General features: G+C 40.2%; 1 protein-coding gene across 2 annotated transcripts in view; it reads right to left on the bottom strand.

Annotated features, from left to right (window-relative positions):
• cxxc4 (CXXC finger 4) overlaps nt 1–13,007 on the bottom strand; it is a 28,502-nt gene extending 15,495 nt beyond the window's left edge. The window contains exons 1-2 of one of the 2 annotated variants that reach the window (XM_024289330.2): nt 12,533–13,000; nt 10,149–11,096 (exon numbers count right to left, since the gene is read on the bottom strand). In XM_024289330.2, the coding sequence (XP_024145098.1) occupies nt 10,149–10,973 (825 nt within the window). In that variant the 5' untranslated portion in view covers nt 10,974–11,096; nt 12,533–13,000. Of the gene's footprint in view, nt 1–9,044; nt 11,097–12,532 lie in introns of those variants that run through there. The other variant, XM_036212509.1, reaches the window with a different exon arrangement.
• Nucleotides 13,008–14,396: the final 1,389 nt, after the last annotated feature.

Here is a 14,396-nt window from a genome sequence, read left to right as displayed (position 1 = left end):
TCTTCAAATATAAAGTTTACAGTAACTTTGTTAAAAAAATCCAGTGAATTTTTTTGAAGACATAAAAGTATGCTATTGCAAAATAATTGTCATTTAATAGTTAATTTGCATAAGGTTTCAAAGAATGGGCCTAAACTACATGTTCACCTCACCAAATCTGGCAATCTTTGCAAAATGTTTAATTGGAAAACCCTACTTTAGGAAGATTGAAAACCCTTTTAAATATTTAGAAACAAGGCAGTTGGCTAATATGATCCAGAATATAAAATTTTAGCCTGTTTCACTTTTTTGTCTTTTATCTGATGAAAAATTATGAGTTCTTTTACACATAACAGGTGGATTTCAGAATAAAACAATTAGAAACTGGGATCTGACAATTGATTGATGAATGTCCTCATTTGACGGTACTTGACAGAAATGTGTTTATAAGAACAGAAGATGCTGATTTGTAAAATGAAATTAAGAAATAGATGTACACATTCTATCTTGTTAAGCGACTATTTCATATCATACCTATGGCAAATTTCACTATTTATATTCAGATTTGGTCAAAATGAAGCTCAATAGACCCGTTTCATCCAACTAAACTATGAGACTTCAGCACGATTTTAACATATTTAGAAATATATATACATTCCCACTTAAAGAAAGTATAAAAACAAGTCATAAAAGTATGAAATACTTCAGCCAACATTTTACCCAAATCAATTTGAATTAATTCTTAAAGATATTTTGTCAATCTGAGATAAAAAAAAAAAAAAATTGTAACATCCCGTAAAGTTATTTCAGCAAAAAATGAAATGTATTGATGTGTAAGACAAAACGCTTCAGGCAAATACTTAAAGAAGGAGATAACAGAAGAGGAACCCTTTTGTTTAATGAGAAAAAAAGAGCATTTTTTTACTGAGTTTTCTGTCTTTTGAGAAACTGATCACAGCTTACATCCATAGCAGCTTGAAGGATTTCTTTCCTGAATAGATGCCAAAGATGGAATCTCTCAAGAAATGACAACAAATTTTGAACAGCTCAAAGGATTATTAGCTAAAATGAAGACAAAGAAGTAAAAAAAAAAAAAAATCCACAGTGTTATCACTGGGGCTTTAAAAATCCCACCCTTTACTACTGGACCACAGGCGGACTTCACACCTCCATGACATCTGTAACACACAATCTTCTTAACAAAAAAAAGAAAAGTTGAAAAATCTCTCTTAGCATGGTGTCAGATGCTTGGTTTGAAAAATTTATGATCTGAGATCCGACCCACAATAGAAAGGGAAGCCGCACAGAAGGATGTGAGTTGAGGAAACTCAGATGCTTAAATCACACAGACCCATTTCTTTCGTCATGAATTATCCCTTTAAAATGTACGCTTGCATCATTTTCCTTTCCAGAATCTAACAATCAGGTTAGAAAATGTCCAGTAAGACATTTTTCTCGTGGCTAAGCTCAGGAAAAAGACTTTCCTGGTTGTGTTCTAAGGTTAAGAACCTTGAAAATACGAGAATGTCACATTTACATAAAGTAAGAATTTAAATATTTCTGCTCAGGAATCCTAAAAACAACATTCATATTGTTTTTTGAGAAACTTTCCTAGAGTATTAGAAAAAATGACAGTTTCATTCAAGTTCAATCGGAAGATTGCAGGTTTAATTCCCGCCTTTCTCGCCCATTTGTCGAAGTATCCTTGGGTGGGACACTGAACCCCACATTGCCTCTATGGAGCCACCATCAGTGTGTGAATGTGTGTGAATGGGGCTGTGACTCTAAAGCGCTTTGGGCCTTCAAGGTGGGCAGAAAAGTGCTCTTCAAGTATACGCCATTACCAAAAGTTCTAAAGTTACTTCTTGAAGTTTTGTTTCAAGTAATTCGGGTTTCCATGTTTTTTAAAAAAGGTCAACTAAGTAGAAAATGTGTGGCGGAAAACCAATGTATGGAACAAACTTAATCTAAAGTAAGCTTTATTTCCTTAAAAAAAGTATTTTGGGACTTTAAGGATCAAAAGGTGTTCTGGTCTGTTTCCTTCTTTTCCTTCACTCAAAAAAATACTTTTATTTACTGTACAACAACAATGCAAAACAGCAAGATTTCCAGTTATTGATGCTAAAGCTAATATAGAATTAATAGTTTTTATTTAAAGACTCACACCAATAAAAATAAGTGTTTTTTGGTGTTTTTTTTAACACATTCCTGTGGCTTTTTTCTTATGAAGGACATGTAATATTGGTGAAAAGTCGCTTTAAAGTGTTGCTTACCAGCTTAAAACTGCTTTTCTCTGCAGATAATTCACATTGATCGGGTAAGGAGTTACTGTATGTCAAAGAGCATTGAAAGTTTTGACAAACACCTCAGGTGTTAAAGGTTCAAAGCTTGGAAGGCAAAAAAAAGAAAAAAAAGTATCTGTTAGGGTCACCTTGTAGTCTTTTTCATCCAAAACAAGTATTAATAAAGTGTGTGGCGGGGGGTGGTGGGCGGGTGATGAGATTCTGGTCTTGGACTTCTATCAGCTAAAGATTTTCAGCCGCCATCTTTTCTGCCATCAGGGCCCTCATTTCAACTAACATGGACACATGCATAAAGTGGGAAACTCATCTGTCTTCTTAAAACGCTTCATCAAAAAATAAGTGTGTTAGGGTCAGCACAAACCGTCCTTCACCTGTAGTTTCAGCGCTAATTGAAATTTTAGTCAGTTTTGTTGCAATAAATAAATTAATTAATTAATAAATAATAATAATAATGAAAAAGGGCCCTCATTTCAACAGACTGTGTAAATATTTTTATTTTCTTAGCTGTTACTTCAGTAAACTTCCCTTATAGTCTACAATACACACGCATTGTTTTTTTTACGTTTTCTTTATTTTGACCCAAAACTTTTTCTTATCTATCATATTTTAAATGTTTAACCATTTAGTTTGAAGTCACTTTTTGAGCATTCATAAACAAACTGAGCTCACAGAGCAGAACGATGGAAGAGTTCACCATCACACTGTGATATCATCTCGTTGCAACGCTCTGCGCTCAACCTGCTCCCCTGATGCAATTACTGAAGTCTTTTCTCTCACACTTTTTCATACAGCCGCTCAGTAATGATGAGATACCTTTTAACTTCTCAGCCAGAGTCCGTATCAATAATTTACTCTCATCTGTTTAAATTTTAAAGCGCCACACATTAGCGTCCTGCCGCACCTGCTCTTTCACGCCGTCCACCCTCCACTACAGCGCTTTTCCTTTCCCGCCCCATCTCTCTGTCTGTCTGTCGGCGCCCGACTTGCGTTGTAATAAATACAACGGGTTCTCATTCGCCACTGAATCACGGACGTTGAATTAAACAGGGGCAGAGGAGGCGGCCGACCACATAATGTAAAGGCATCGTCCAGATGTCTCCAATTACGATTTGCTCTTAATTGGCGGCGGTGGCAAACTCAATGAATTCTTTAACAGCAGTGTGCGCCCGTCTCTGCAGAGCTGCGGCCTAAGCAGAACAGCCACTCCGTGCAAATGGAAGATGACAGGAAATCCACACGGCACAACCGGTCTAGTGGGAGAAAGGGCATGACAGCGACTAAGGGGGCCCAGGCTCTTAAGAAGCTGAGGGTAGCTCGCAGGGAAGTTGTGTATAATTAAGCGGTCTGCATTGTGTTTCAGATGGCAAAATCCCATTGTCTTGACAGGAGCTTACTGGTGACCTTTAGGTTTGAGATGCGAGGCAGCGTACACCCCCCCTCATCCATTTTTTCTCTTTTCCCCCAAACCTCTGCCACCAAATTAATCTGCGATTTTTAAGCCTGAATAAATCCAGCAAGTTAGATATTCGCAGATCTAAAGGCCTTGCGTCCCTCAGGCTTTCCCATCTCCACTTTTTTTTATTTATTCTTTACCCCTCTCATATTAGCCCATGGAGATTGACTGAGAGCACTGAGTGTTATCTCCAGGCAGGCAAAGGTTTAGGGGGAGGGGTGAAGGCCACAGATTTGTCTTTATCTATTCTGAGCACACCTAAAACAAATTAGACCTGGCTGCCGTTGCTTATTTGGTTCCCCTACTCTCATTAAGGGGTTGAATCCAGGCTATTTTCCTCAAGGTCCTGCCTCTCTAGCATTTGCGAGCCTTGTCTTTCATCGCCATAGCAAAGGTTTCTCGCTCGGCAGCCTAACCACCTTTTCATCCCAGCCATTTCATGTGGTCATATTGACACTGCACAAAGAGCGGAGCAGACAGATCAGCCCTCCCTACACTGAGATGCTGATTTCCTTCACATGACTTGATGCTGGCCTTTGACATTTTTTAATTGAAACTGAAATCTGCTTGACTGGATTTTGCGTTGCCCTTTTGCTGCTTTTTCGGGAGCTGATTTTGTTGTTTTCTGGTTCTAAAAAAACAAAAGTGTGGTCCAGTCAAATTGTTTCCATCAATGTACTCAATAACCCAGTGAACCGACTCTTGAAGTGATGAGGATGTCATGTTTCTATTGAACTGTATTACAGAGGAGGATGTTGGTTTAGACATCTGTCAGTTGGCATTAGACTCTTAATATAAAGTCATTCACCATAAATTCCTATAAAAAAATAACGGCTTGGAAAGAATTATGGGAAATTCAAGCTCTGAGTGAATACAAGACGACCCACTCCAGTCATATTTTGATTTTCTTTTCTCAGTGTCCTTTTAACTATATGATTCTGACATTTTTTGACAAAACTTTCAAAACTCTATCGTCTTTTAAGACATAGTTTCTGCAGAGCGGAAGTAGTTGATTGGAAATTCCTCGCTGAGTTGTGAGCAGGACAACATGGATTTCCCATCACTCATCTGTTTACATGCTCTTCCGCTAGCTTACACCCCTAACCTGAAATTACAAAAATGGTGAGCAATATTGAAGTTTTGAGCCAGCTCGATGAGGTAAACACATAGAGAGAACTAGCGTCCCAAAGAAGAAGTACCCACTTGTCCCAGAAAGCCAAAATCCCATAGACTTCTACTTAAAAAATGAACTGCTATTACTCATTTAGAATAACAATTCTTGCTCTGGTGTCTCTTTTCAACATGCTCTTGCTAAACCTATTTTTTTCTCACAACATATTTTCTTCATTGTAAGTTATTCAAGTTATAAACTGCCCAATCAGACGCCTCAATAAAAGCATGTGGTGCCCACTGGCCCCACCTCCAATGTTCGAAACATTTGATTGACAGATTCTCCCGAGGCCGTTTTCAGAGAAAGGGGTGTGGCTTTCCAACAAACTCACTCCTGATTAGCGAGTGATTGCCGTAGCAATGATGACTCAGACCAATCACTGCTTACTAACAACGTCTGGTCCTAAAATGACGAACTCCGTAGAGCAGAAAAATTGTGACAAAATGTACTTAATTTAGCTTGAACCCAAGGTTAGGGATTTTCTACTGGTGACGTCGAAGATTTGCTTTGTCCAGCTTTATATTTCAATGGGAACAAAAAGACGTTGCCGATTGTAGCGCATATATCACAGCTAAAAGCTTTTTCAAACTACATTTTTTGTCAAAAAAATCATCAGAAATCCATTTTTTTAGCTTAATTTTCTTTAAACTTGTCCTTCGTCATCAGAAAAATGCCACAAGAACCTGTTAAAAGCACCCAAAACACATATTTTGTCAGAATAACAGAGTAAGTTTTTCCAAAAACTGATTAGAATTCTCCATATCATGAACTTTAATTTGTTTGCGTGCTGCACAGAAGTAGAGAAGTTAGGATATTCTGCTCACAAAAAGGTCTAAATCCAGTAAAGAAAGGACTGTATTTTCTAGTAACAAAATTATCTTGCTGTTTCTCTTAGAACAGATATGCTTCATGGTCTCCTACTGCTGTCCTATCGCAGATGTTCCAGTGATTCTGTTTGTGCGTCTGCTTCTTTCACCTTCATTACTACAGTCTCTAACCTCCCTGATTGTCAGATGTTCCAGTATTTTACCTGTCAGTCTGTTTCCTGTCCTGCTGGAGGCTAATCTTCCATTTGAAAGGAGTTGTCTTCTGCTTGTCATAATGAGGATGACACTGAAAACCTTTCCATGTAATCTTTTGGTCACTCATAAAGGCTGTTATTAAATACTAAGGACAATGCGGTTATATTAGACTTATTTGGACTGAATTGGATCATTACTGTCATAATTAATTAAAGCTCTGTCTGATACTTTTTGCTCTTTTTCTGTTGCGCTTTGAGATAATCTCGGTGTATAAATAAACTGACTTGTATTGAACAGAACGTGTTGTGCCTGTGCTTTTGTGGGAGTTTTTGTTTCCTTCCACAGCCTAAAACTTCCTCTCATAGGTTAACTGGAGACTCTAAACTACCCGTGGGTGAGAACCAAAGCACATGTGGATGCATGTTTTTATTTCTGGTCTAATGCAGGATGTACCTTGGTTTAGGCTTCAACCAGCCCAATGACCCCAATGAAGAAGATGGGCACAAAGAAAATAGATAAATAGAACCTCATTTTATGGGTTGTTACACGGCTTCATATGCAGTGAAACCCTGACAACAAATAAACAAACAAACAAAAACATTTACTATGGAATCTCCAATTGTTCTTTAAGGTTTATTTTGCATTTCTATTTTTGGAGGTCAAAGAAGCAATCTATACATGTTTTTTTTTCATGAGTGTGGTGTAATTCACACCTCAAGCTTTTTTTTTTTAATCTAAAAATTAAAGTGGACAAAAATACGTTGAAAGAAAAAGGTAAAAATCACTTTGATCATCTTTTGCTCAGTTGTAAAAGTGACCCCAGTGGTCTTTTAATTATGTTTATAGGGATTTTAGCCCATATTAAAAAAAAAAAAAAAACTATCGCAGCTCTATGCTTTACTTTCTTTATAAAGGTCCTATATCATTAGAAAAATGCTATGTGTTGAAAACACCCAAAACACAATTTTGTTCATAGTGTTTTTTTTAAATAACTGTCTCATTAGTACATTCTAAATAAGGCATATTAGTGCCCAAAAAGAGGAGAAGTTACTGTCATTTTAGAGAAGTTCTGTTGACTTATATCAGGGATAGGCAACTCCAGGCCTCGAGGGCCGCAGTGTCTGGATGATTTCCAGATATCCAAGCTCTACTCATGACTGATTACCTGGTGTGTCCAACCAATCAGAACATGCCAGAGTAGGGGATGTGGAAAACATGCAGGATAGGAGTTGCCTGTCCCCGACTTATATGAAGCCACTTTAAAACTGTTTTTCAAGCAGATAAATAAGTTTAGAAAATGGGATACAATGCATTTTTTCTCTTTAAATGTGTGTTTTATTGCAAAATCTAACAATTCATCTGTTTTCTTTTCACAATAATTTTTGCTTACAACTACTCTCTCGTTTATGACAGAAATCAGTAAAAAATAGCATAATTTTGTCATATAAAAATCCTCAAGTTTTCCATATTTTTTTAACAGGCTGACCAACACAATCTCTTCCAACACTTGATTTCATTAACTAAATGAGCCTTTTCCATCCACACATCTTTGCAGAAATAAAATTCCATTTAAGGTAAACAGGTGAAGTAAACAGAGAAGACTCATACACCTTGGCCTCATGCGATTATTGCATTTGAATGTTAACAGAGGACCTTTGAGCCATCTGAGCTCGAGCTATGCAGAGGTAACTGCTGGGGAAATGTTAGGTTAGATGAGATTTCGCTGCCAGACTAATCCATCCTGGAGCCTGAGAGCAGCACAGACACTGAGCTGGAGCTGCTGCTGAACAGCACAGCAGTGACACGGGGCAATTCTCTGGGGCCTCGCATTAGCGCGCTAAATTAAAGGGGGTATTAGATTAAATTGGCTCTCCGATTTCAGCCGTGTGAGTAAAATTCTGATTTGCATTTTCCACCTCTGCTTAAGATATAATTAGTTCAGGGTGATTCCCATGTGGAAAACATTGACAGCCAAATCTAAATGGCTGCCAGTAGCTGCTCGTCTCTTCCAAGGCAAAAAAAATAAACTATGCTCCGCTATGTTTGGAGTGTGCAGTTGTTTGTGACTGTGATTATATGAGTAAGGTAAAAAAAAAATGGTGAGAACACATGTGACCTTGTTGGGAATCTGCATGTTAATGCTGATTGGTGACACCTCTCAATCAAATCCAAATGAATTCTCTTCAAGGAACTGTTCTTATAGGTTTTTTCCTTTTGTTAAAGTGCAAAAAATTGCCAAATCTAAACACCTTAAAGACACCATTAACCTCACAAGCATTCCACCAGCAGAACATGCACCTGTAATTAACGGAGCTGTGCTAAAAATAGCTATTATAGCTTGAGCAGTGAATTATTTTAAGAGTTTATAAAGTATTCTTTGAAAATTGAATCATTTTTAAAAATAAATGTTTTCCAAAAAAAATTCTACTAACTCATAATTACTATGAGTTCACATTTGGACACCTTGCCTGGAGCACCACTTGGTACAAGACATTGGCACGTCTATCAACAGTTTATAGATTGAAAGTCCCTAGATGTTCTTTCTGATTAAGTATTTCATTCTTTAATAAAAAAACAACCCAGTTTATGCTGCAAAAGTCACAAAAAACACATTTTTTCTCTATTTTTGGACATTTTGGTTCATCTTTATCAACTGAGAATATTTCTAACTCTTGATTTTGCTTTTCTATGAAGAAAGTTTTAAGGCAGATTTTTTAAATCAAAATTTCTGGGAGAGTACTATTAAAATAGAAGCTTTTACTGGAGTAACTGCATACATGTCCAACCAGGTATTTAGTCAACTATTGCTAGACTTGTGTTACAGGATTTTCTACAAAGTTTAGGAGGGCAAAGTGAGTAAAAACTGACTAACTAGATCTTTCAAGTTTGTGTTTTAGTCTAAAAATGATTCATTTGAAAGTAAAACCATGGACTGAAGGTTTACAAATCTTGAATAAAAATCTGGAAGCTTCATTCAGCACTGAAGAGTTTAAGAAACAGAAACCATCAAAACAATGAGATTATAATATCAATTTCCCACTAACCTAAACAAAAACAACAGTAGGCAGACATGCAAATGCATCCATCATTGCTTTTAGTGACACATGTGATCCACTTTGACTAAGAGAAGTCTAATCTGTATACAATATTCAGGAAGTAAACAAAAACAACATTCTGGGAGCATCTATAAATAACCACCAATTGAAAAGCTCAAACAAAAGAATCAGACTGACGTCTTAATAATAGTTAACAAAAGAATCAAACAGGGTATTTTCACTAAAGGAGATTAGGTAATGCTTTTTAATTAACCCAATTTTACTGCCCGTGTAATCATTTAATTAATGAACAATTTCTCCAGGCCTCAGGTTGCATTTGTTAGGAACACATCCTCATGTTAGCAGGAGGCAAAGTTCAGTCTCTGCACTAAGGAACATTTTCACAAGTTCATATTGATTGGAATGAAGCATCAAAAGGGAATTGAGTTTAAACTTTTTGATCTGTAAATTCTTAATCAATTTTCTTCCCTCCTGGGATTTGAGATATTTTTTTAATTTTGGGTTTGTTTCATGTGATATAGAAACTTTATCTTTTTATTTTTACCGTCTTTTTGCAATTATGCCCCACGCTGATCCACAATAAAGAAAAGGTGTTGTAAAAGGATTTAATTCCATCCTCTGATGTAAATTTGTGAATTAAAGTGGGAATCGGTGCACGTCTTTTGCTGATGACAACCCCACACACACAAAACACGGTTGCATTAAGAAATGCCATCAGCAATTCCGCCACTCTCACCATTTCTTGGTGGCCGCAGACTGAGGCTTTGTGGGGTATTGATTCCCCCCATCCAGAGACGGTTTCCATAATTGGTTAAAATGACTGGGTGCAGAGAGAGATGGCTCTCTGCTGAAAACCATTTCCCATCCCTGTTTGGAACAGAGCCAAGCTTGGGGTTGTTCGAATGCGTTCCAGCCCCAGCCTGACTGGCAGCAATTAGGGGTGTCTGAGCCAAGCTCAGCTTGCGCTCCACACAAACACCCCTAATTACTGCCAATTAGGCTAGGCGGGTAGGCAGATTTGAGAAACCGGGGGGATGTTCAGGCATGGGTGGGCATGGAAACAATTTTCAAGGGCTTAGAACGTGACTGGATGAAGAGGTTAATGCTTTGGAGTGCACGGGGATAATAACAAAAGAGGGGGGGAGCACAGCCCCTGTTTCTCACCTCCAGCGATGAGCCTGGTTTCTTCTTCAGCTCCTCGCATTTCCTAAACTTGCAGATCTGGTGACCGGTTTTGCGGTTCCGACAACTGCTGCAGACGCCGCAGTTGATTAGCCGCCTGCAGGGTGCACACACCCCACACCTTTTCCTTTTCTTTTTCGCTGGGTTTCCACTGGATGCTGAGGAATTATTCTGTGGGCAGTCTGCCAGATTGGCAATTTGAAACGCACTGTCTGTAACGGCTGCTGAGGCTGCGGGGGAGTGAAGGGCTGTCATGACGATGACCCCGGGAGGTAATGAGATGCCCCCTAAAGCCGGAATAGCGGAAAAAGTTCCAACGCGTTCAGGGAGATTCATTATCTCTGCTTCAGCAGTGCCGCATTTCAGCTTGTTCATGCATTCTCCTGCTAAAGGTCTGCAGTGTTCAGGGGATAAGGTAGAGAGGAAATTATTATTTGCCATTTGCAGCGTCTCTGGCGGCACGCCAGGCTTCCCCGTTCTCTGGGAGTCATTTCTATGCATGGTGGTCCTATTAGGGTTTATTGCCGCTGATTTCCTTCCCCAGAGCATGGCGTTATCACAGTTCCATGGGGACATGCCGATTCTGGCACTGGGAAAGATGGGTGTCGTGATACGGGCAATTTTAGCAGTCTGAGGAAATGCCCCATTGGTTTTATAAAAGTTCGCAAAAGACCTGTACCTTTCCATTTCGGCGTTATAATCCAAAAGCTGGCTTAATCCACCATCCTGAAGATTACCCTTTTGCAAGAGAGACACATCTGCATTCTGTCCGTTCTCTATGCAAAGTGCAGTGTTTATGTTGGACATGGCTGAAGACGGCTCGTCAGTGTTCAAAAGGAGGACAAGGAAGTCAAAGTGGTCTTCGTCAAACTCAAGCTGGCTACCAACAATGGGCTACCATCCTGGGTTTTTCCTTTTTCTTCTTCGGGGCTGAAAGTGACAAACAACAGGAACAAGAAACAACAATTACACGTCAAAAAGGCAAACAGGATCAGTTGGAATTTCTTTGTTTTGCTAAAGGTGACAACTGGGAATAGGACAATCAAGACTGTATCTGTGACAGCTCCACTTAGTATTGATAGATGAACTGCAAAGGTGTTATTTTACTTTTTATGAAACATAAAACTCACTTACAAATATAACAAATTAAAGGAAAGTCTTGCAATATTTCAGATTATAACAGCATAGCCGCATACACAGAAAAGTTACCTTATTCCCAACAGCACGGACACTTTAAAGAACTGTCAGCTTTTAGACAAACGGAGTAACACTCTTAGACATCTTCAAATGTGCTGAAAACAACTGCAGCACCAGAGCGTTGGAGGTGGCCCATCAGTGTAAACATGGCTCTGCTCTTCCTGTTGAGGACACCTGGTATTCATTCATGGCGTCTGTTACAGTGACAGCACTCAGGGATGGCCGCCGGTGAATTTACAACCAGATCATGGAGCAGACCAACCACAGTGTCAGCTGCCTCAGGATAGTATGCGAGTGTGTGTTGGTGGTGATGGTGGGGTGCTCCATTTCCTCTCTCCACCAGTCTGTCTGGATTTGGTTTCCATAGATAAAAGCCCATTACACACATCTCTCCCTACTCCCATTACCCATTCTGGACTTTTCTCCTAATGATCCAAAGCTGGAGCATGCATGTTTTTTTTCTTTAGCAGGTAAAATGCACGTATCGGGACGGAAATGTGGCATTTTTCACATCTTCAGTCCAACTGAGTGCACTAAATTGGGACCTGAAATGGTCCTAATGTTTCCTCTGAGACTCCCTTGACTTATCTCCAACAAGTGCAGACTCCACGTTGACACATCACCATATTTCTTTGGAACAAATGCCTTCCGCATCTGCAGAGTCAAAGTCGATGTGGCATCCAAAACAACCCGCAGCCGCTCGTAAACAAAACCTCCTTGCCTTAATGATCAGCCCTCCTCAGGGTCATTATTACTTAATCAATTCACCCCTGGAGCGAAATATGCCGCCCAAAGGCAATCAAGTCACGGATATTGATTTTCAGCCTGTAAACAAAGTTTTGAGAGACAGAAATGTTCAATACTTGCTGGAGGAGGATATATGTGTGAATGAAGGGGATCAAGACAAAAAAATATAATAATAAAAATAAAAAAAGTGTTTTTTGAATGAAAAATTCTATTATTTTGTCTCCTTCTTGTGGTGCACGTTCAGATCAAAGGTCATGCACAGATAATCCGGCGCAAATAAATCCCTATAAAGGAAAAAAAAAATAATAATCTGACAGCATCCTCAAATCCAGGCGGGGAGGAGAGGGTGAAATAAACCGGGATGGACACAGACACAGGCAGATGGAGTGATGAGGGGGGGAGAATAAAGGAGCATCACCTACCAGGTTCCTGTCGAGAGGGGCTCCCAAGATGCTACCAGCCCGCGACCGCGCAACGGCACATTACTGCGAGGCGACGCTGATAAAACGCAAAGATGCGAGAAGACGCACAGACAAGCTGCCTGAGGAGAGCGCGGCGAGGCGACCCTGCGCGCGCGCGCGCGTGTGTGTGTGCGTCTCTCGGAGCGCTCAAAACAAAAGAATCATTTCATATCGACTTTCCTGTCACGCTGCAACAAGACCGGAAAGTGCATTAAAAAGCCAAAAAATAGGTGTGGAAGGAGGAGGACTGGGAAGAAGAAGGTGGCGCGGCGTTTCCGCCTCTCCTCCCGATTCCGGCGGCGGTATTGTGTCTCTGCTCAGTCCGCGTCTCCTGTCGCTGTGTGTGGCTGATTGGCGCCGAGGTGAGGCAGCGTGGATGTGGACACCTACTGATCATTGGCTGGAAATTACTATAGAAACACTCGGGAGGTGGGGCGCACGGTGCGCACTGGCCCCGCTCTCAATCTTTGACATTTTCAGCATGTTTGTTTCACACATTTGGAAAGTTGAGTGAGGGGGGGTGGTATTAGTAGGGGGGGTTCATTTGCTCCTTTTAATAAGGACTGGGGTAAATTTGTCAAATTAATTTGAATGGAGCAGAGCTGTGATTAAGATAAAATGCCCCCCTCCACCCCCTCCACTCCCCCATCTCCGCCCAGCGACAGTCATAATTATCAGACCTCCGGGATTCATCACGTTATAAATCCCGCCCGCCTGCTGGCCACCCGTGCCTTCAGCGCCGGCTGACAACAGGGGCTGCGTGGCACATTTATCCCTCTGAGTTCCCCGGCGCGTTCCTTCATGCTGATGCTTAGAGGCTTTCAGTTCAATCTTTCTTCCAATCAGTGCCCGGGATTTCCCCCTCACACTCGGCATTTATCCAGAGCTTCGGGCTGTACTTTTAAGGGAAATAAAGCAGACAGGAACAATCGCACTCTCTCTTTTTTGTCTTTTTCCTTTGGCTGACAATTTCTTGCTCAACATTTTAAAAGAAAGCTTTAGAATCCTCGAAGTGCCATTGGAGTTTTTATTTTACTATATATTATGCATGTATACGCATAAATATCTTTATTGAAATGTTGTCTACCTTCTGGCAGAGTTTCACACCAGATGCCCTTCCTGACACAACCCTGTGTCTTATCCGGGCTGAGGTGGGCGCAGGGAGATCCAGACTTAAGACCCCTTGTGGCTACTAGGGCTGTAAGAAAAAATCGATTTAGTTATATATCACGATATTTCATTTGCCGATACTTGTAGCGATTAAAAATATTGACATGACAATATTTATTCAATTATTTATGAGCGTCCTTCACCGTCTTGCTTTTGTTTTCCACCTTAAACTCCGACCACTAGTTGGCAGCAGAGCGCACAGAGCCTCTTTAAGGTACTCTACACTGCGGCCAAAACAAGATCCTTCAAATGTTCAGTCAGCATCGCGGTTTAAGTCGTTATGAGACATGTACTACTTAGTTTTGACTTGGAATGGGTACTAAACCGATCTCTGTGCCACGTTGCTGCCAGTATCATCTCAAAACGTGGATTGTGGAGCTTCGTAGCAGCTCAGATAAGAACGAGTGAAGCAGTGGGGCTGTGCGAGGGTCATGAATGAATCCTCCATCAAAACACTGTTGGCAAAGCGAGCAAAAGTTCTGCTGAACTTCATGGCTATAGATTCTAGTTCAGAGACCTGATGGATCAGAGTGATGTGTACAACACTGAAAAGAGCGCCAAGTCTTAGCAATTAGCAGTGAAACACACATTTGCTTCCACTTTTGAGAAAACTTGAGCAGCAGCGCTGACTGTCAAGTTAATAAAGCAAGTTAAA

Source organism: Oryzias melastigma, linkage group LG1 (genome assembly GCF_002922805.2).
Source record: "Oryzias melastigma strain HK-1 linkage group LG1, ASM292280v2, whole genome shotgun sequence".
Classification (NCBI taxonomy): Eukaryota; Metazoa; Chordata; class Actinopteri; order Beloniformes; family Adrianichthyidae; genus Oryzias; species Oryzias melastigma.
Note: the sequence above shows the minus strand (reverse complement) of the source record. Positions and strands in the feature narration are given on the sequence as shown.